The sequence below is a fragment of the Antennarius striatus genome, chromosome 7 (genome assembly GCF_040054535.1).
Source record: "Antennarius striatus isolate MH-2024 chromosome 7, ASM4005453v1, whole genome shotgun sequence".
Lineage (NCBI taxonomy): Eukaryota > Metazoa > Chordata > Actinopteri > Lophiiformes > Antennariidae > Antennarius > Antennarius striatus.
Genome location: NC_090782.1, coordinates 10,729,139 through 10,749,886, shown reverse-complemented (window position 1 = coordinate 10,749,886; position 20,748 = coordinate 10,729,139). Strand labels below are relative to the sequence as shown.

Below are 20,748 nucleotides of genomic sequence, written 5' to 3'. Positions count from 1 at the left end.
CCACAGCTCCCACAGTTCATCCACATGGCCACTGCAGTAAAATAAAAATAGTTCTCTTTACAGTCACACTTTGTGCTCTGAGCATGAATTTTCTCTAGTTATACATGTTGTGGAATAAGCCGTGTATAAAAGGACCGTTAACTGAACCGCCCAGAGAAATGGCTTGTATTTTAAGCGTCTTCTTGATAAACCACTGTAATTAAGCTGGATGCAGTGGAGGCCGTACGAAGAAAGACACAGCATAACAGCTGTAATTGAGTGGTTATGTCTGTCCAGCTGTTTGTGTAACACTTTGATGTTTTTGTATTCTGTCATCAGTTGTTTACGTGCCTCATCAGCAAAAATAGAAACAACCTTACAAAGTAGTTTTCCACACATATAGCTCTGTCTTTGACTCCACTGTGCTCACCTCATTATCTGGGTTCTGTGTTCGTTCCTCAAAGATGAAAAACATAGTAAGCATGAAGTGACCTAAATTAAGATGTTCCTCACGCAAAGCTCTTTCTGTTTGGAATTTCAGGATGATATCCTGACTGTAATCCGAAGAGTGGATGAGAACTGGGCAGAAGGAATGTTGGGAGATAAAATTGGAATTTTTCCCATCTCATATGTTGAGGTAAGGCTAATTAGATTTTTTATCACCAAAATGCAACCAATATTTCAAGAAGAACGAGCCTCATAAAGATCAGCAACGGGCCAGTTCTCTTGAACATGTGTTCTTAAATGACACGTCCTAATAAATGCGTATGAGACATCTTTTGAAATGGTCATATGTTTCAAAGAATCGCTAAACGTGTGTTTGAAGATTTAGACAGTGACACTCTGTCTGAGCTCCACAGGTCTCTCCTAAAAGCTTAAGGCATAATCCGGACAGAATGAAACTAATCTTTGTCATTTAAGGAAGAATCCAATTTCCATTTTAAACCTGTCAACCATACAGTTCATCCTATTGTGAATACAATGACCCTGCAGAAAAATACTGCAATGTGTTGATATCAGTCTAAAGAGGTGCTCACATTTTGCCTGTCAATTTTTTACACTATTCATATTTGATGTGGTGAGTGTTTTGCAGAATAGAAGGCTGGGATTTCTGTAAAGCAGGAGCCACTGAAGCTTTTTTGTCCTTTCACTTGATGATGTAAAAATGAATCACAAATGTTTGAACTGCCCCAAAATGTACTTTTAATTTTGTACAACTGTAGAATATCCTGGCACTTTTTAATGTCTCACGACTGTTACATTTCCCATTGTTTGTGTACAATAACCTGTAATTATTCTTAGAGTGAATGAGTTAAGCTCACCTGGTATTTTGCTCTTCATTCTGCTGGTGTAACTTGGTGGGCTGGCTCAGGATCCGTCTCCTGGTTTGGAACGAAATGCTTTGCTTTCATGTTTTAAGTAGAGGGATCTGCTCAGGGCAACATGTGACAGCAAGTGAGCGCACCCTGTGATTAACTGGAACCCTTTTAGTGCTGCTCCTTTGATTTTTACCTTACAGGTGTTTGAAAGGGTCACAAAGCGTACGCTCTAAGAACCCTAGCAGACTAGTAGTTTCAGGGTAAAAAAACGTCTCATTGACTAGAAAAAATGCAGCTCTTCCATGAGTGACAGTTATCATGATCATTTTGATACTGTAAGCTCCACCCCTCTCTACCTTCTGGCCATTATTTCCATCTTACAACAATCCTCATTGCCCCCTGCCTCTCCTCTTCTTTCTTAGTTTAACTCAGCAGCTCGTCAGCTTATAGAATTGGACAAGCCATCGGACTCCAACGGAGATTCGGGAGAGGGGGCCTCCTCGGGGCCCCAAAGCAATGGTATTCAACGGGCAGGGGAGAAGAAGAACAGCAAGAAGCGACATTCTTTTACCTCTCTCACCATGTCCCACAAACCCATGCTAGCTCCTCCCCCCCAGCGCCACTCCATGGAGATCAGTGGGCCAGTTCTCATCAGCTCCAGCAACCCCACGGCAGCTGCCCGAATTGGAGAGATCAGTGGGGGGCTTTCCTGCAGTGCACCTTCACAGGTAAGAGGGAAAGGAGGTGCGGAGAGTGGAAGCTTCCCTCCTTGATGCTTTTCTCAGTGTCGACTAAGACTGCAACTTGACAAATTAGCTGCGTTTAGCATTGACTTCCTTTGTCTTTTCTCAACGTGTACAGTAGTACTAAAAAAAAAACTATAGAAATGTGCAAAGCAAGCAACATTATGGTAGCATCTCCAGGTTGTTTATTGATCATTATTCATATGCTTTGTGGCATTATTGTCTTGCATTGTACCACCCATGATGACTGTCAACTAGTTGACTTATTGGTGTCCTGTCCAGCAGTATTTATTGGCAAACTTGTAGAACACAACAGACAATTGTTGAACCTATAAATCCAACTTCAGCTCTTTTTGTATTCACAAGATGTTTGTTGCCTTTCAAAGTCTCCACTCTCCTCCTGTTAGCAATTAGACTGACTTCCCCATCATACCAAACAGGCCATTGCTCCATCCAAGCGTTTGAAAATTGTGGATGCGTGACTCCACTCGACCGCAAAAACGACTCCATCTTATCCCTCAAGGTTTCCACACCAATATGAACATGACAGGAAGTCACAGCTGCTTTATGGTTGCTACCCACTGGATATTGGCTTTGACTTAGTGCTGGACAGTCAGAACAACAGACACGCACATTTACAAGACAAGTATCCCGCTGCTTTACGTCTGAAGCTCCCCATAAATGGGTTTGAAGGATACAACTTATAACTAAACTACAGAAAAAATGAGTAAAATTCATAATACATTATGTAGTGGTTCAAGACAGAGAATGTAAGACACAATTTAGGCCTTAATCTGATTTTTATTTTCAACTCACTTTGGCCACTTTATGGATGTGTGCACTCATGATTTTCACCTGATAGAGGCAGATTGTGATTGAATCTTGCTTTCCTAGAGGGGAAACAATAATTTCACCCAGCTCTGTTGACTGTGTATAACAAATGATTACTTGGCACTTCTAAAATACTAATGAACAACAGAAAAATGCCAGTAAAATGCTTCTGGTGGGATAAAGTACAACAGCATGAAGGTGCTTGGAGTAAGGGTTTGTTGTTGAATAACATCTTCTACGTTGTTTGGTAGTGTTATTTGTACGGTTGGTTAATCAGAAATGCTTTTGTAATAGTTTTTATGAAGTAACAAGTTAAATCAGCACTTCATCTGACAGAGATATTGTCAACTTGTAGCTTCTTGTTACACACAATGTTTCTCTGTAACACGGTGTAACCAGACTGGTTCATCCTGACTCTGTCTGGTGTTTATTACTACAATGATTGCTGTGAGAGCCTGCTGACTGGTACAGGAATATAACGCTGCTTAAAGTAAAAGTTGTGCTGGATTCTGGAATACTCAGTAGTCTAATACACAATTCTTGATACAACTTAAAGGCATTTGTTAGTATTTCAGCTCTTTTACATACAGATTGAAATTTTACCGTTTGGTGGGGCTGATTTTCAAAGCAGGACAGACACGTCGTTCTCTGTAACTAAAGGAGAAATCACGATCTGTCCGCTGGTGCAGTTAAGATGGTATCATGTAGACTCTCGCTGGCTTATCACCACATATTCTTATCCTGATGGCCCCTCTGGCACATGCAGACAAACACTACCTTTCTAAAAATAATCAAGATACTTGAAGCACTCTAGTTAAAGGTGTGACTGGAACAGTGCTGATAACATGCCAGTATTAATTTGCATTCATATTTACAGCAATTAATCAGTGATTTATTTGCCATTCATCCCTTGTCAGTGAACCGGTAAATTATCAGCTGGTTTGAGAATATTTTTAAGCATGGTTGTTCTGGTTAAAATAATGGGAGGGTTTAAAAATGATCATGTTATTTTTCTTGTTGTTGTTTCCCAAACAAAGTGAGTGGGGTAATTTGTTCCATCTGTCTGTCACATTTTGGGAGCATAACACAAAAAGATTGTTTGATTTTTTTATTTTTTAAAATTTCTTTTAGCAAACCCTTTTTTCCCCCAGAATTTCATGATTATTCCATGGATTTGCATTTGATGAAGGTTTCCAGGGTAGAACATGGTAGAATGTCTCTCATACGTATATTGGAGAGTTGCTTTTTAATATTTTATTTTGAAAGTTATACTTTTACTCAGATATGCAACTAAAAAGTATTTGTATGAATAGACAATGTAAACAGCCTCTCTCGGTCTTTCTCCAATGAAATGCACCCTTGTTTTTACGCATGTCTTTAATCATGACCAACATGGCAACACAACAGCTCACAGTGTCCTTCTATAGTTTAAACTGATTAAAGAAGATATTTATGGGCTCAACTGTAATGAAATTCTGAACATATTTTATGTTTTATACATTGACAAATGCAATTTTTATTCTACTTTGAGCATCTGGGAACTATTTTTTTCTATTAATTTCAATCTTTTAGTTTGTTCTTTTTCTCAGGAGTATGCTTCCTGTGTTGTCTGAAGGCTGTCGAGTCTCTTTAGTGCTCTGTTCCAAACCTTCAAATGAAGCTCATCAATCTTTCATCTCCATGTGTTTATGCAGTTGTTTATTTAAAACCAAACTTTTTATGTAGATAAAATGTATCTATCAACAAACTCTTCCCACAATATCTAGATACTTTTTTTTAACTAATCATGCCCAGTGACAACAAGGCTTAAGATATATTTAATTTTGAGATTTTAAAGATTACTTTGTTCAAGGAAAACTTAATAGGGACCCCAGGCATGGCAAATAGTCTCTCTTTCCAAGTTCTTTCGTATTTTGCATCTGCTCGTCTTCTACCTCAAAACCCAGATAAAAAACAACAACAAAGGTAAGCCCCCAGGCACCTGGGGGGCTGGGTAGTCTGTGTTTTGAAAATAAAAACACCTCTTATCTGAGAAAGAAAATTGAAAAGATTGGAAGACATTTATCAGACTGAAAGCTGCTGTCGCCAGTAGCCTTCTTTGTAAATTCTAAAGATTATTACTTGATTGTTTCCCTGTTTTTAACTGTTGTTAAGTTTCCCAGCTCCTACCTTGCTAACAGCCTCATGTTTGAGTACACTCAGTGATCAATAGGGAAGGAAGCAGTCACCGCTGAGTTTGAGACAGGCTTCCTCTCTGAAAGGCTCACCTTAAGGGAGGCTTTATGCTGAGCAGTCATGCGTAGAGACAAACCTCAGGCTACAGGGAGATATTGTGTGCCCAACAGTGTGGCCTTGTTACCAGGACACCACTATGATTCACTTGGATGACTGGTTAGAGAAGCCACCCTTCCCTTGCATGCCCAGTCATTTGTACTGAGGAAGAACACCTGTTTTTTTACTGGCCAATCAGATCATCAGACCACTATTGTAATCATAGTAGATTCATTATAATATATTTGATAGTCAACATTTCTTTTTGTTAACAGGTACATATTTGCACAACTGGACTAATTGTGACCCCGCCCCCTAGCAGTCCCGTTACTACAGCAACAGTCTTCACATTTCCCTCAGAGGCGAGCTACACATCTATTCCTGTGGTAGGTGGAAACTGCTGCCAGCCTCATAGATCTCACAAAACACAAAGCTACACAAAACAGCTGACAAAGCAGTTAAACTCTATAGGATTATTGGATTTAGCATTAGTTGCTATCGCTGAAATGCTAAACGAATTTAATATATGGCATGTTATATGATCAAAGACAATGCCCAGATGTTTTCAAGATGTACCGGTAGTTTTCTTTTCTACAAACAGCTAATGCTAATTTCCCTAATTGTTCTGTACATTCCGTTACACTTGGCAGTTGCCTCACTATACATGATGGAAGAAGATTTGCATAAAATAATCTAAAGGTAGACAATATAAAATGACATGTAAACATATTAGTTATACACATAGCGTGTTCCTTGCCAAACTTCTGCTTCTCTCTGACAACATGTTTGTTTAGATGAGTAGGCGTGCCTCATGACACTTCCCATCTGCTGCACAACGTACAGTATTTACTTCACATTGTGCGGATGTGTAACACTGCTAATCTAGATTCTCTCCCAAATCAGATGCAGTAGCTTTATTGCTTCCCAATTTGTCAACAAATTTTGTAAAGGCATTAAGACGGAGAAGCATTTTCAGCAGAAATTAATTTGCTTCAGCTGGGGGGGAAATCATTACACCTAAAAATCTCAAGAAATCCCTTCAGCCGAAACAGAACAGCAGGCATGCTTCCTGTCTGTCTGTGTGTATGCTCTGGCATGTGGAGTTTGTGAATGAGCAGGAATGTGGACACAAAGGTTGAGCTCTCTGTTTCACTGGGGAACACTATGTGATGTTTTTGTACAGATGATTTCTCGAGCCCACAGGCAACCTAATTATCTTAGCTCAAGCGTCAGCAGTGAACCGAAACAATACATCACTGCACTCACAAACACGCACACAGGCCTGCCACACTGCTCCGCCATTCGTCATGGAAGCTATTAATCTGCCGCTCAGTGCTGGCAGTGTTGGGACGACTTATCCTACTAGTAGTAGGATTTTTCTCTTCATCAATTAAACATGTCGTCTTTTAGTTTTTCACAACAGCTCTACGCGTAATGTCATTCGTTGTCAACTGGTGATTTAATTTGAACCTATAATATCACACATTAGACTGAGGGGTTCATCTCAGAGCGTGTTGGGATCATTAGCCTCAAGTCAAAGCCCTACTACACTACAAACGCACAACAAGAGACGAGAAGCAAGTCGAGATAAATCAGCTCATGCTGCTTTTCATAGTTACTCTCAAGTGTGTCTACAAACATGTTTTTTTCATTCCATATGTTCCCAATTAAATAGTGCAATGGATTATAGCTACTTGGTCTCCTAGCAACAAACAAATAAGCAGAATGAGAAATTCTCAGATGCGAGGGGAAGCTGGGGACAAGACTCAAGTGTCTGCCAAACCAGAAACTCCCTTAGCGTCTGCAAACTGGAGGGAATATCCCAGAAGCAGATGATCTCTCTCTCTTTCTCTGTTTCTCATAAACAAACTGGTTTCTCAACTCCTGCAAGACATACTGTTGTTTGTTATGGCTCATGTTACTTGTTTTTGTGCTTCACATTCAGAGTTACTGAATGATGAATTATTGCGAGACAGTAATTAGATGTTGATGCTGTATAACTGCTAACATATTTTCTATTCCTCTATCACAGGATGCTCTCCCGCCACCTCCACCTCCTCCCCCACAATCCTCTGTCGATGCAGCAGCATATTCATTGGCTGCTGGACAGAGACCCTCCCCCAGTATAAGCGACCAAAGTGGGAGACAAAGACCCACAGTGTGAGTTATAAAAACAATCCCACAGAAAAATATGCTGTCTTCTTAAATGTGCAGTGAAATGTCAGGATTGGTTTGTGCAGCGATGGCCCAGGGCTCACATGCAAATGCTCAGTTCAAAGAGGGAGGTCTCCGCCAGGCTGCTGCTCCCTCGGATGTCAGTTTTAGGTTGCAAACTGTGACCATGTGCACAGGTGAAGGGTCAAAACCTGAGCATGGGGATCTCCTGGGCCTCGTTGGAGATCCTATCTGTCACCCCTGACTTCTGACCCTCCCATTCCTCTACCCTCATTACTCCTCTCAGATACCACACACGCCACACACCTGATAAGAGTTAGATCCACTCATGCCTGCTCTTCCTGCTGTCATCCATCTGCCTATGCATGCATGTCTGATTCAGAGGGCTTCCTCACTCTTTGACATCATTGAAGTCGTCTGAAAACATCCCATCTGAGGCTCGTATCTTCTTGGCTGCCACGCCAAGCCTTCTCTTTCTGTGCTGTAGAGAGATGACCCACAAATTGTTTTGTCCTCCAGTGTTGATTTTCTCTGGGTCAGGGGTCAAAGTCTCTACTGGAGGCTCTCAGAGAAGACAGATGTACAGCGAGGCAGCAGAGCAAATACAAAACAAATGCCACGCTGTTTAGGATATTTAACTGCTTTCTTTTCCATATTTTAGAAAATCTTGTCTTAGCTTCGTGTTAGTGTGGGTTTATATTTGGAAAATTATGTGTAATGTCCCTGTCATTTTGCTCTTTGTTTTGAATCTAGATACGTGGCAATGTTTCCCTACACACCTCGCAAGGAGGATGAGTTGGAGCTGAGGAAGGGAGAGATGTTTCTGGTGCTGGAACGCTGTCAGGACGGCTGGTTCAAGGGCACCTCCATGCACACTGGCAAGATCGGAGTCTTCCCCGGGAACTACATGAGCCCAGTCAGCAGGTCAGTCGTGAAGTCGTACACCTGCTTTCACTCTCTGTAATGCACCTGTTTTCGATTCGAAGATAAAATATTCAGTTTTGTTTTGTATGACAGTTTTGGCAAAGGACCAGGATTTTTTTCAGAAAATAATGAAAAATCCATACATAATATACTAAAATGACAATGGTTATGGAATGGTTCCCCGCAGTGAAATCTAATACATTACATAAAACATTACCTCAGACTGGAGGGTCTTACTTGTCCTGATGGTCTCTGTCCTCTCAGAACTGTGCCAGGAAGCACCCAACCAAAAGTACCCATGAGTCTTTGCACTCAGGCCGGCCGAAGCATCACCATCGTCAGCCCCTCATCTGCTCCTCTTGGGGCCCTTGTTCCAGGCCCTGACTTTAACAAGCCCCTCAGCGTGTGCTCCAGCGCTGCGCCTGCCACCCCCCAGCCTGCAGCTGTGGTAACAGCAGCTCAGACAGCTACAGGGCAACAGCCTAAAGTCCCTTTGCATATCAGCTCTCAGATGACTGTGAACCAGGCTCGCAATGCAGTCAGAACAGGTAGACCGGCTGTGAGGAAGAAGGACATGTCTCCTTGTGTGAAATGGATTTTACATGTGTTACATTATTCTGTGTATCATTCACAGCTGCATGTCACAGTCAGGACCGGCCCACAGCAGCAGTCACACCCATTCAGTCTGCAGCACCAGTGGCTTATCTCCCACACCTCGCAGTGTGTCCACAGCCCTCCTCCGGTCTGACTCAGGGTTGCACCCGGGCTGGAGTGGCAATGGGGTGCGCCGCTGTCTCCCTCACCCCACCCAATGTTAGCGCTGCATCCTTGGAAGGTGATGCTCTGAGACCTGTACCAATCCTGACTGTCAGCCCCGTGAACAGCTCTGCTATCAATCCCACATCTAACAGCACGGCTCTGGTTTGCAGGCTGGATAAGGATGTCAAGGTTGGATGTTTCCTCAAGTTTATCTTTCAAGTATTTTCAGTTGATGTTTGATCACGGCACAGAATTTGTCTTTGTTCTTGAATATTCTTGGATGACTGAAACACTGATGGTTGGGAGGAGCTGAGACGTTAACACTGACAGGTTTCAGCAGCACAAGTCAATAATGATGAAGTGTTATTCTGGACTATTTGTTCCCGTCTTTATAGCTTTCACAAACAATCTGTGGCTGTGATGTTTCTCACTTCTGTAACATACAGTTCAAAACCCGTCTGTGCTAATAGGAACCTCCTAACACCATTGTGTCAGTCACTAGTTAAGAATCAGACAGTTCCTGGCAGGAGAAAACACCACACCTCTGTCACAGGAGACGCTGCAGTTTTCTGACAAGAAATATGCTTTTTGTTGTTGCCACAGAGAGAAAAGAAAAGCCTCCTGAAGCTGTTGTCATCCAATAAGAAGAAGTCTCGTCCTTCACCCCCCGCCTCTCCCACCCTCGAGGCAGAGCAGGCTGCTACTGGAGAGGCCCTACATGGTGCAATGGGCCCTGAAACCTCCTCTCCCTCTAGCTCTGTCAATTCTGTCGATCCTGAACCCACTATTGCCGTTGCTTTTGCCTCCTCATCATCATCCTCCTCAGCCACCGAGTCCTCCTATCGAAAGTGCAGCCCCCTTGATGGATGTGCACCTATAGCCCCACCTCCTCGTCAGCCGTGCTCCTCTCTGATATCCCAACAGCATGACGCACGCCCTATCATATGTGAGAGGTATATTATCTTGAGCTGCGCCCTTTTCATAGAAAGTGTAACATTATAATACAGGTATCATGATTTATCACTCGTCATTGTTGCGGTGCGAACCAGGAACTGATTGTATCTCTGATCACGTCCCCAGGTACAGAGTGGTGGTGTCATATCCGCCCCAGAGCGAGGCCGAGCTGGAACTTAAGGAGGGTGACATTGTGTTCGTTCACAGGAAGAGGGAGGACGGCTGGTTCAAAGGCACGCTACAGAGGAACGGCAGGACTGGCCTGTTCCCCGGTAGCTTTGTGGACAGCATCTAACACATATGATCAGCACCAGCCGAGGGCCGCCAGCCGCCCTCCTGCACATCAAACGGGTCAGCACTCAGAGGTTGCTGGGACTGGACCACAATTGTGACACTTGAACTCTTTGAGACTGTTGTGGCTCTGGTCACTGAAAACAAGTGGCTCATGACAAAAGGGCTGCAGGGAAGAACGATGAAAGCACAGCGGACTACGTTAGAGGAGAGCACACTCGTCTCCCAACATTTCCTTTCATGGTTATTTATATCTTTGTAACAATTCAGCTGTTTAATGTGTGCCTTGTACTGTTCCTCACTTTATTGTACATAAGGACACATGATTAGTCCTTAAACAACAGATATGAGCTGATAATATAGATATTTTACACATTTTAACTTATTTCATTAACTGGCCATGTTGTAGTGCAACACATAATCTGGTTAAGCTGGCACATGCCTTATTATGTATATTCCCACATTAGCTGTACTTCCCTGCCTCTAACAGCCGGCAGAGGTCTTAATAACCGTTCAGAGCGTCAGCGTACAGGAGGGGGGGGGGGTATTAGATGTGGCCGAACAAACGAGCCGTGCCGTCACCACCTGTGCTGCAAAGTAGGGAAAAGAACACGTCCACAGATGTAAGCAGGCATTACTTTAACCTGGGGATCACAAGATAGATCTAACATATTGCACATTCAAGCACTCTAGCTACAGTTCACAGCCACGTGAACATTGCACATCATGAAATATCTCCTTACAGACTCCACTTTTTGCTCCTGGCATGGGTGACACTGAAGAGCTGAAGTCCTTTCCCTGCACCGATAGACTGTTTGCATGTGATTAGTTGTCTGCAGCAGACAGTACTGTTTGTGGCACAAAACAGACTCCAAGACAGACTTTGCAGTCAAGTGTTGCTTCCCATGAAGCGTCTTTGTACGTGCTGACCAGATCCAGACGTAGCTCTACATCACAAGAGCAACATAACATTTCAGCAACGGTGCACAACAGATTCTCCTTGATGTATATTTATGTTGGTTTTAAATTCCACAGAGGCTGACACCTGCTGCTCTCAGACAGTCTGTCATATAATGAACCTGGACTCAGAAGGCACACAGGACCACAGTCACCCTTCACCCACACTCTGTGCATTATATCTCACTCCCAGTACGACTTGTGGCATTAAAAACTCGGCTAGCTAAAGCACAATGTTTGCCTAAAGTAACAGATTGTTGTATGTCTGGAAACTCTAAAAAGATGTTTTATTGAAATCATTCACTTTGATTCTCTTTTTGGGAGGTGGGGGGAGGTTGCTGTTATACATTATGTCTCGACAAAGTTTTTAATGGTAAGTGTTGTGTTGACTTGAAGATTGCTTGGTGATTGGTGGGGCTTTGATCGTACTTGGTGCTTGAACAGAGAGAATAGGCAGTTTTTGAATCAATTAGAAGAATAGGTTCTTCCATCAGATCATATGTGTCAACATCATTCCTTTATTCATAACGTGTTCATTGGATATATGAATGAAATTCTTTGATAAAATGGTGTTACTAGGTGAGATTACAGACAGATCTCCTGCCTCAGCATTTCGTGAGTTTGTGACTTATTCTTGTGAGCTCCAGTCGGACCTGGGAGATCTGAGCTGGTGGTTAAAGACTTTAATGTTGGGGCAATCACTGAAATGTGCCATGTTTGGCTGTGAGGGTGAGTTTACTGACCGAATTGGACCCATAGTGTAAAATGTGTGACTTTTTTTGGTTGTTTTTATAGTATTTTATTAATGAGGGGGACCACTGTGTAACTGACTGCTGGAATATATTATTGTATTTTGTTTGAAATTTGAGGCGTCTGGATAAAGATGGTACGAATCACTGTTAGGACCTTTTTTGTCTTTGTAAATTAGTATTCTCTTAGAATTAATCTGTCTTTGTCTTGGCAATCACTGCACCAAACTCAGGCTCCGTGCTGAACGCCTCTGCTGAGTGTCTTTTAGTGCTTAGCCTTTTTTACACCTCTGACTTACAGCAACACTCGTTCTTATCATATTGATGTCCCGTACATATTCATGCATTGGCTGCACAGGTCTCAAAACATGAAGCATTTTTCCAGTTAATGAACTATATTTTCTTTTTTTTTGGAATGCATGGCAACACAAGATTGCTTGATTCAACTTAACAGATGGTCCTCTTGCCAAGATGACTTACTTGATTTTTTTTTTGTATCGTAGTTATTATATTTGTCTGAAAATGTTGAAACTGAAATCAGTTATTTCGCACAATTCTGTTATGTGAAAAAAAAACCCATTCTGAAGTATGTGAGGGAATAGCACATTTTGTAAAAATCTCTATAACAATAAAAGCTAATGGTTTCCATAGATCCTCAGGCTCAGTGTTTGTTTCATGCCTGATATGCAGTGTTCTCTTTGCCTCATTTTCTCTGTGTTTTGCGGTCCACTTGCTGGCAGTGCAGAACTGTCTAACAGGAAAAATATCAAACTCATAAATCACTGTTGGCGTGAGCGGGTGCTGGTGTCCTCCCTTCTCTTCTTTTTCCCTGTCCCATATCCTGGAAGGCTTCAGATGTATAGATTCTCAGGTTGTCAGAAAGTATTCACTCACAGTGAATTTATAGCAGAAAGACATTTGTTCCTAATTAAATGTATCTGGGACAAGTCAGGGTACATGTGCTCATTAATGACTGGGGGAGTAAATGGTCCTTGCTGTAAAGGAGCTCCTCCTGTGACTTACACAGAGTCGAGCCTTCCCAGTGTGCTCAGCTGGGAAACACTGACTGGAACTGACAACCACCCAGAGAGGTCACGAAGCTGCACACGGTTCCCGACAGAGGAAGGGTTACCATGGACATACATTGTTCCAGTGTAAGAGTAAATGGTGTGTACATTTATCTCCCACTGTGCGATGGCTTCACACTTATTTCATAGTTTCTGGTCATTTTTTAGCTTCTCCATCTGACAGGAGTGTGAGTTTAAGAAGTGCAAGTGTTGAAGTTGATGTTTCAAAGCACTTGCATGTGGATAAATGTTACCTACACACAGTTTTTAGTTGATATTTATCATTGCAAAGGCTGGGAAAAGTTCAGAAATTGAGTCTCAAGGTCAGGAATTTCTTGATAATGATCAACCCCAGGGTGTGTTAGTCAGTTCGAGTAACTCATTGAGAGGAGCGCCATTCAAGTCCTTTGTGAACCAGTCACTGCACTAGATAACAGAGTCGGTATTCACTGTATATCTGGTATATTGTTTGAATACACACTGCAGTTGTTCATTACGCCCTATGTATTCAAGGACCATACAAAGGTGTATTCACACTGACTTATAGGCACATGAGAAACTCAGATTCAGAAATAAATCCTAAGAAGCAACTCAGTTGTGACTTGATTGTAATAATGAAGAAATAAGAAGTGAAGTTAATGTTGTGAAAGCCTGAACAAAGGCTGAGCACTGAACCTACTAGGTGCTCAAGCGAGCAGGAAAGAAATACTAGAAGTAAATGAGTCTACACGGTTACACAGGCATACTGTATCTAGTGTGTGTGTGAGAAAGAATAACTGACCTATTGGTGATCATCATTTGGTGGTTTCAGTGTGAGAGGGTGATAATGTTTCTGTGTCCTGGAGGGTAATTTCAATACAAATCAATTTCTATTTCTTAATGAATGCTGTTGTGCAGAGCAACAACGGTGCTTGTATTTTCCTACTGCAATGTGGATATAATTCATGCTGCATGCAGCGCAGCTTGTGACTGATTTAACCTCAGCACATCAATCCTCCAGCGTGTCTGCCTCTGATGGACGGTCCAGGTGTAGGCCACGGCCACCCACTCTCAGCATTACTCACCTTTTTTTTTTTTTTTTTTCAGACCAGAGACAGTTTTGCTTTTCCTGATGAAATGTGTGTCCTTGGAGAACAATGATACATGAAGAGAAGTTGACAAAGAATGACTGTAATTAACAGTCGGTAACCTATTTCGGTGTGCAGTAAGGTCACTCTGGCCTGTAGGTATAAATAGACAATCTTTTAAAAGCTAACAATGACACTGAGACAAATTTAACTCTTCCTGTTAAATAAGTGTTCTCAGAAGCACTGTAATAAATGTAAGCCTTATTTGTCTATACTGTCTATTCTTGCTTAACCAGAAAAATTAATCATGCACATGTTACTACAGTACATGGAAAAGCTATTATCGTAATGTTATATCAATATACTGTATTATATTTTAGTGCCGTAACAACAAACATTTTTCTAACTTTGATTTTAGGTTTGAATATATGTTCTACTGTCAAGTGTGTATATGTATGTGTGTTTGTGTGTTTGTGTGTGTGTGTGTGTGTGTGTGTGTGTGTGTGTGTGTGTGTGTGTGTGTGTGTGTGTGTATGTATGTATATGTATATGTATATGTATATATATATATATATATATATATATTGCTATATCGTGATAATTTGTTGATTTAACCAAAAAGGGTTCACATTATACAGTCACATTTTATTGTAATAATTTTTAATATCTTACAAAAAATTGGTGGTTGGTAATGAGCGCTCCTCGGGATATGAAGCTAATCCAGCTGTGAGTTGGATGTAAATAGAAATGATAAACAACAACACAATTTATCAGGATATGATGTGTAAAATGTGTAAAACAATTTCATTTTATCCTGTAAATTGAAGGCTTTAACATCAGAATGCAATAAATTACAAATATAATACACTTTATACTGTCACAACAACAAGTTATAACTTGATATGTTTGCATTCGTCACTCCGTATAAAAAGCATCTGTTTATAATAACAAACATTTCTCATACGTCAGGAGTGTCTTTTTTCTGACACCAACAGGCTTCCGTAGTTTTCCAGGAAGTAACGTGTGACTTTCAGTTCAGATCACCAGTGAACTCGTAGTTTCCGCTTATTTTCCGATGCTTGGGGTTCAAACATGACGAGTTTACAGACTCACACAGAAACGACGTGAGGACGACCGACCCCTTCTTCCGTGGCTCCATCTACCGACCGAAGACGAGCAACGCAACGACACCAGGAAGCAACATGGCGACGCCCGTCAGCTCACTCTGCTCTCGGTTATGCCTTAATCGCTAAACTTGTTTAGTTGTAGGTTTTTACCCACAGCAACATAGAAAGAAACGGTAAGTCACAGTTACCCCTTTTAAATACAATACAATGATTTTTTTTTTAGCTGTAAAATTTAAGGTAAAAGCAATTAAATATCACACATACCTGTATATATGGATGGATCGTGTGATCAAACAGGGACGAGAGGTTCGATTCACCAACATTTCATCATTTACAGGTCAAGGGTGAAGAAGAGTTCATTGGATCACAACCTTTAGAATTCACAAAACACTTTAATTTGTTTCATGCAGATCAGTATCATTGATTAAGTTTATTTTTGCTAGTTGTCAGACATTTGGGACTGGGTCCAATGTCAACAACACTAGATTTAGATTATAAATTGAAGGACAGAAATGGCGCTACTGAGATGGCCTCGCCGTGCCTGTTAAAAATACCCCAGATGGTAAAATTTAAAAATAATTCTTTCTTTTTCCTCGAATGTCAAAATGTTTTGTAGTCTGGAACTCGAGACTGTCCTCGTTCTTACTAAACTGGTGCAGTGTTTCTATATATGATGTGTGTGTCTGTCCTGCAGCGTCATGTCCAGACTGGCAGTGGTATGTGGAGGTTCTCGGGGTATCGGCAGGGCTGTGTCCCGCCTGTTAGCGGAGAGGGGCTGCAGGCTGGCTGTCATCTCCAGGAATAAAGATGCTGCCTGCGCTGCTGTGGCATCTCTCCAAGGAGGTAGAGTAGCTGAAGTTATGTCTGCTGCTTTCAGTTTTTCTTTCTTCTTAGTTTCCTTTGACATTTGTATCAATCCCAAAGTGATTCAGTCCAACTGTGTGCAAACACACAGACATTTGTGCACTTAAATAGATGACATACAGCCCCGGGGTACTTTCAACTGTTACCACTAAACTATCGTCTTGTCAACATGAATGTACTCACAGACCTGTGTCTGCTCTCCAGCTGACCACGTGGCTCTGAGCTGTGACGTCTCCAAGGAGCAGGAGGTTCAGAAAGCCTTTGAGACGATCCAGAAGACCAGTGGAAACATCTCGTATCTGGTGAACACAGCTGGAATCAACAGGTGAGCTGCAGTTTCTGTTAACAGATCCATCATTAACTAATAATCAATTAATATGTGGGTGTGGGTGTGTTCCTTCAGGGACGCTCTGTTACTGAGGACTAAACCTGAGGACATGGTGGCTCTGCTTCACACCAACCTGCTGGGCACCATGCTGACCTGCAGGGCGGCGCTGCGCACCATGCTGCAGACACAGGGAGCTGCCATCGTCAATATAGGTATTGATCACTGAACCCAGTGGCCTCCAAGATTGGGGTAATGTTGCAGATGGGCCACTAGAGGGCAGTGTACATCAACACTACAGTGTTCATAAATCGTTGTAAACCACCTGTACGTCTTAGATTTACCACACATGTTCTTACTTTTTTTAAAAAAATTTTAAGAAAAGCAGAACAGATGTTTATTGTATTGCGTTGAGTATGTTTCAGTTATAGTATTGTCACATGTAATTTGCTTTTACAGTGTTTGTATCTGTTTGTAGGAACTGATGTTTGTGTCCAGATGATCATTGATGTTTTTGCAGCTTTTTGTTATGAACTGGAGCTACACATGACTACCAGAGTGCCGTTCTAGTAAACACACTCCTTCTTTTCCTTTCGGCTTTTCCCTTCAGGGTTTGCCACAGCAAATCAGTTGCCTCCATCTAACCCTGTCTTCTGCATCCTCTTCTCTCACACCAACTACCTTCATGTCCTCTTTCACTACATCACAAACCTCCTCTTTGGTCTCAGCCTCCTGCCTGGCAATTCAAAACTCAGCATCCTATACTCTTGGCGTTCCTCTTCTTTCTCTTCCTACGAACACACTTTCCTCCTCTCCTTCTTCGACCAACAGTAATCCAATTTCCACCGGCACCTTGTAGGTGAACAACACCGATGGCGGTCGTTGTTAACCCGGGCCTCGTCCGATCCGGTATGGAAGTCGTAGGTTTGATTCGCATGTTTGATTTGGCAAAAGTTTTATGCCGGATGCCCTTCCTGACACAACCCTCTGTATTTATCCGGGCTTGGGACCGGCACAATAAGACACTGGCTTGTTCCCTCTACATTTGCGGCTACATTTAAACACACTAAGACACGTTAAAACCAGTGGCTGCATTGAGTGTAGGGAAACTTCATTCACAAGTCTGTGTGCTCTGCTTTTTATTATGGCTGTTGTTGACAGTAGTCACGCTGTTTGTGTAAAGGTTGCAGTTTCACGTGTCGCACTCAGTAGTCATGATGGTTTCTTCTTGTTTGCAGGCTCTGTTGTTGGTCTGAAGGGGAACGCGGGTCAGTGTGTCTACAGCGCCACTAAAGCTGGGTTAGAAGGATTCACACGCTCTTTGGCAAAAGAAGTCTCTTCACGCAATGTCAGAGTGAACTTACTGGCTCCAGGTGGGGTAAGACTCCTTCCAGTATTGTCCTATGTCTCTACTTCTATCATGTTAATGGTAATTTTTGTGACTCTTGTGGGATCCAGGTTTCATCCACACCGACATGACAGCCAGCCTGAGGGAGGGCGGTGTGGAGCGTACCATTCCGCTGGGAAGGTTTGGAGAGCCGGAAGAAGTGGCCCAGGCTGTCCTCTTCCTGCTGGAGTCCACCTACATTACGGGACAGGTTTTGGCGGTGGATGGTGGACTGCAGTTGGCCATGTAGGGAACGGGGCCTTCCTCTGGAGTTAACTCACCTCACCGGACAGTGGCAGTGAGGACGGTGAAGCCTCGTGAAAACTCTACGTCTTGTTTCATGCATAAAGATCTCGGGAAGTTGTTTCAGACTGAGATAAAGAGATGAGTAAGCTATGTTACCCATGACTGAGGAGTAACTCTCCGACCAAAACCTGAACATTTACGCGTAGCAAGCCAACACGGCTGGAGGTGAATGTCATTTGTAGTATTTATTGTAAACTGTCAAGGATCTTTCTGTACGACACAAAGATTAAACAAAACTTCTGCATAAGAGACTTGTTGACATAGGAGGCACTAATCTTTCAAATCTCTGCACCATCTTTCTGCTGAGTCACTCCATCCAGTCACAGGGGTTCTGTGTGTGTGTGTGTGTGTGTGTGTGTGTGTGTGTGTGTGTGTGTGTGTGTGTGTGTGTGTGTGTGTGTGTGTGTGTGTGCGTGTGTGAGAGAGAGAAAGAAGGTCCTTTGTGACTAACTCTGCTGACTCCAGAGTGTCTGGCCCTGTCCAGACCTCTATGCCCAGAGGTCCTAAATTCAATCAGTAAATTGAACTATGTTGTCTTTTTCCATGACTGTAAAAAGCCCGTTTAGGTTTTTGTTCCCCCACCTCCACATGGAGACCCCCTCACAGCCGGCACATGTTTCCCCTCCACCAGCGGCCCCCTGAACCCACCTCTGCAGGGGCCTGTCGAGGGGCCTCATTGGGCTGCAGCTGGAGGAAATTAGAGGTAGCGGTGGAGGTGGGAGGGGGTATTTTTAGCTCTGGGAATGTTGTGAGTGTCCGGTTACAGCTTTGGACCTACGGTATGGATGGATGGGACTGGAGTTGACTGCCATGACGAAATCTGAAGTGCTTGTTCACGGTGTGGAAACACGCTGTTACTATGTCGCTTTCTCTTTTACATTCTCTTCTACGTTCTTTTTTCTACTTGTGTCCTAAATGTGAGGTTTTCTCTTTAAACATTGGATTTCATTCATTTCCACTGGTATTGTGTTTCTTGGCATTCTCTCCCCCCTTCAGTCTGTAAAAACATGTCACACCATCTCTTAAGAGTTTAGTTTTTATTAACTTTCATAACCTAAAATGATATCAGGAGAACAGTCCATATACAGGCATTGGTTGGAGTAGAAATGTGCAAAAACAGTCACTGTCAGCTGATGCAGGATGTCTGTGTATGAAGATGTCTTTGTAAAACAGCACAGAGGTGATAATAGTAGCTATAAATATACCTTAGCTTTCACTTTTCACTGGTGTCATGTTTTCTTCCCCTGACGACAGGGGATTGTGGTGTTTTCATAAATCCTGGAATAAAGATTGACACTGTACACGTGTCCAAAAATAACATGCAAAGAAATTGTGTATTAAACTGTATTAAACCTAAAGTGATTGAAGGCAGTAAATATATTTATAAAACCATATGATAGAGAAAAAATGGTTTTATCAGTGAACAAAGGTTTGATTGTAAGGAAAAGTCAAATCCCAGTATTTTTTTTTTCATACAAAAATAAAACGGACAATCTGTGATCTGTGTGACAAAATACACCGAAACCTTTCACAGCACCCTCTCTTGAGTGAAGACATTTCATTTCACACTTAAAAAAAATCCAATGGAAAAAAAAAGAAATCACCAAAATGAGACACCATCACCAAAGTTTTCTGTCACTTTTCCCGTTCTTCACATCTTTTCACTCGCATCACAAAAAACCTGCTGTTACCTTCTTGTCTGTCCGACTTCCTGAAGCGTTTCTGCACACAAACTAGTCTTTTCACCAAACCTCACTTCTTTTCCTAGAAAAAGAAACTACAGGTACTCTAAACATACCACTTGTAAGGCCCGGCCTTTTCCAAAATCTGTCAGCAACTGTATGACCTGTATGAGACTAACTACAATAAGATACTGTAGGTATGAGCACTGTGCTACACAAGCCCACATGAAAAACCATTGTGCTCTCCTTCGTCAAAAGAGACGTGATCAGTCTCCTTGAAGTCTTTTGTTTCTGGGACATCCCTCTTCCGCATCACATCAGAGCAGTGTTCTGCATAGATACAGTATGAGTGTGTCATTCAAATAGCACCACATGCATAGTAATTCTATGTGTACTGTTTAAACCTGCTTTTAAAAAAAAAAATCCCTACAGACATGAGAGGCACTTAATAAGACCACCTTATCCACAACAGTTCACTAAACATGATCTATAAACAGTCTTTCCTCATGGAAAACACTTCAATCGATTTCCAGGTCCAGTTGACAAAATGAAACTTGATGGATTGTGTAATATTTTGTTATTTGGTTGTGTTTTTCTATATAAACATGAAAACCACCACTGCCCCTCCACCCTTTCGTTTGTTATCTGCAGTTCAACGGTTGACTCCCTCAGGCAGACCAGGTTATATTTGTCTCAGGAGTGCTTGGAGCAAGGGCAGCTTTCGGGGTAGGGTTGTTGTTTCTTTGGGAGGGTGGAGTGACATCCCAGGGGTGTCTACAGGTCGTCGCTCTCCACCAGGCCTCCGGGCTGCAGGGGGCTCGAGTCGGGGAAGAATGCCGCTTTCACATCCAGCCCCCTCTCTGTCAGCGCTGCGTAGCGGCTGGTGGAGGGACGCACCTTCTTGGGCTTCGGGAGGTGAGGCTGCTGCCACTGAGCTGTGGATGGAGTAGAGTTAGGGTTAGTAGTGGGTG

The 20,748-nt window shown here is 42.4% G+C and overlaps 3 protein-coding genes across 11 annotated transcripts in view; 2 read left to right on the top strand and 1 right to left on the bottom strand.

The window, feature by feature from the left end:
• Positions 1-12,604, top strand: part of sh3rf1 (SH3 domain containing ring finger 1) — a 31,629-nt gene extending 19,025 nt beyond the window's left edge. For 4 of the 5 annotated variants that reach the window (XM_068319492.1, XM_068319494.1, XM_068319491.1 and 1 more), the window contains exons 4-12: positions 521-616; positions 1,721-2,026; positions 5,419-5,529; positions 7,176-7,303; positions 8,072-8,242; positions 8,507-8,790; positions 8,877-9,190; positions 9,605-9,954; positions 10,082-12,604. In XM_068319492.1, coding sequence (XP_068175593.1) covers positions 521-616; positions 1,721-2,026; positions 5,419-5,529; positions 7,176-7,303; positions 8,072-8,242; positions 8,507-8,790; positions 8,877-9,190; positions 9,605-9,954; positions 10,082-10,250 — 1,929 coding nt within the window. In that variant the 3' untranslated portion in view covers positions 10,251-12,604. The remainder of the gene's footprint in view (positions 1-520; positions 617-1,720; positions 2,027-5,418; positions 5,530-7,175; positions 7,304-8,071; positions 8,243-8,506; positions 8,791-8,876; positions 9,191-9,604; positions 9,955-10,081) is intronic. The other variant, XM_068319496.1, reaches the window with a different exon arrangement.
• A 2,172-nt stretch (positions 12,605-14,776) lies between these two features.
• On the top strand, positions 14,777-19,696 carry cbr4 (carbonyl reductase 4). 2 transcript variants are annotated; one of them, XM_068318887.1, is made up of 6 exons: positions 14,777-15,386; positions 15,908-16,056; positions 16,263-16,402; positions 16,481-16,617; positions 17,641-17,775; positions 17,861-19,696. In XM_068318887.1, the coding sequence occupies exons 2-6, from the start codon at positions 16,021-16,023 to the stop codon at positions 18,037-18,039; spliced, it is 627 nt and encodes a 208-aa protein (XP_068174988.1). In that variant the 5' UTR covers positions 14,777-15,386; positions 15,908-16,020; the 3' UTR covers positions 18,040-19,696. The 2 variants fall into 2 exon arrangements, with proteins under 2 accessions (XP_068174988.1, XP_068174987.1); XM_068318886.1 differs by having other exon boundaries at positions 14,778-15,386; positions 16,282-16,402.
• The window catches only part of palld (palladin, cytoskeletal associated protein), a 57,522-nt gene continuing 55,891 nt past the window's right edge, over positions 19,118-20,748 (bottom strand). For all 4 annotated transcript variants that reach the window (XM_068318882.1, XM_068318885.1, XM_068318884.1 and 1 more), the window contains one exon: positions 19,118-20,712. In XM_068318882.1, the coding sequence (XP_068174983.1) occupies positions 20,552-20,712 (161 nt within the window). In that variant the 3' untranslated portion in view covers positions 19,118-20,551. The remainder of the gene's footprint in view (positions 20,713-20,748) is intronic.

What these genes read in the sequence shown, in the direction of transcription:
- cbr4 (XM_068318886.1), top strand. Translation starts at nt 15,912, where the DNA reads ATGTCCAGACTGGCAGTGGTATGTGGAGGTTCTCGGGGTATCGGCAGG. An exon ending in TGTGGCATCTCTCCAAGGAG is followed by an intron (nt 16,057 to 16,281) that starts GTAGAGTAGCTG and finishes TCTGCTCTCCAG; the next exon opens with CTGACCACGTGGCTCTGAGC. An exon ending in AACACAGCTGGAATCAACAG is followed by an intron (nt 16,403 to 16,480) that starts GTGAGCTGCAGT and finishes GTGTTCCTTCAG; the next exon opens with GGACGCTCTGTTACTGAGGA.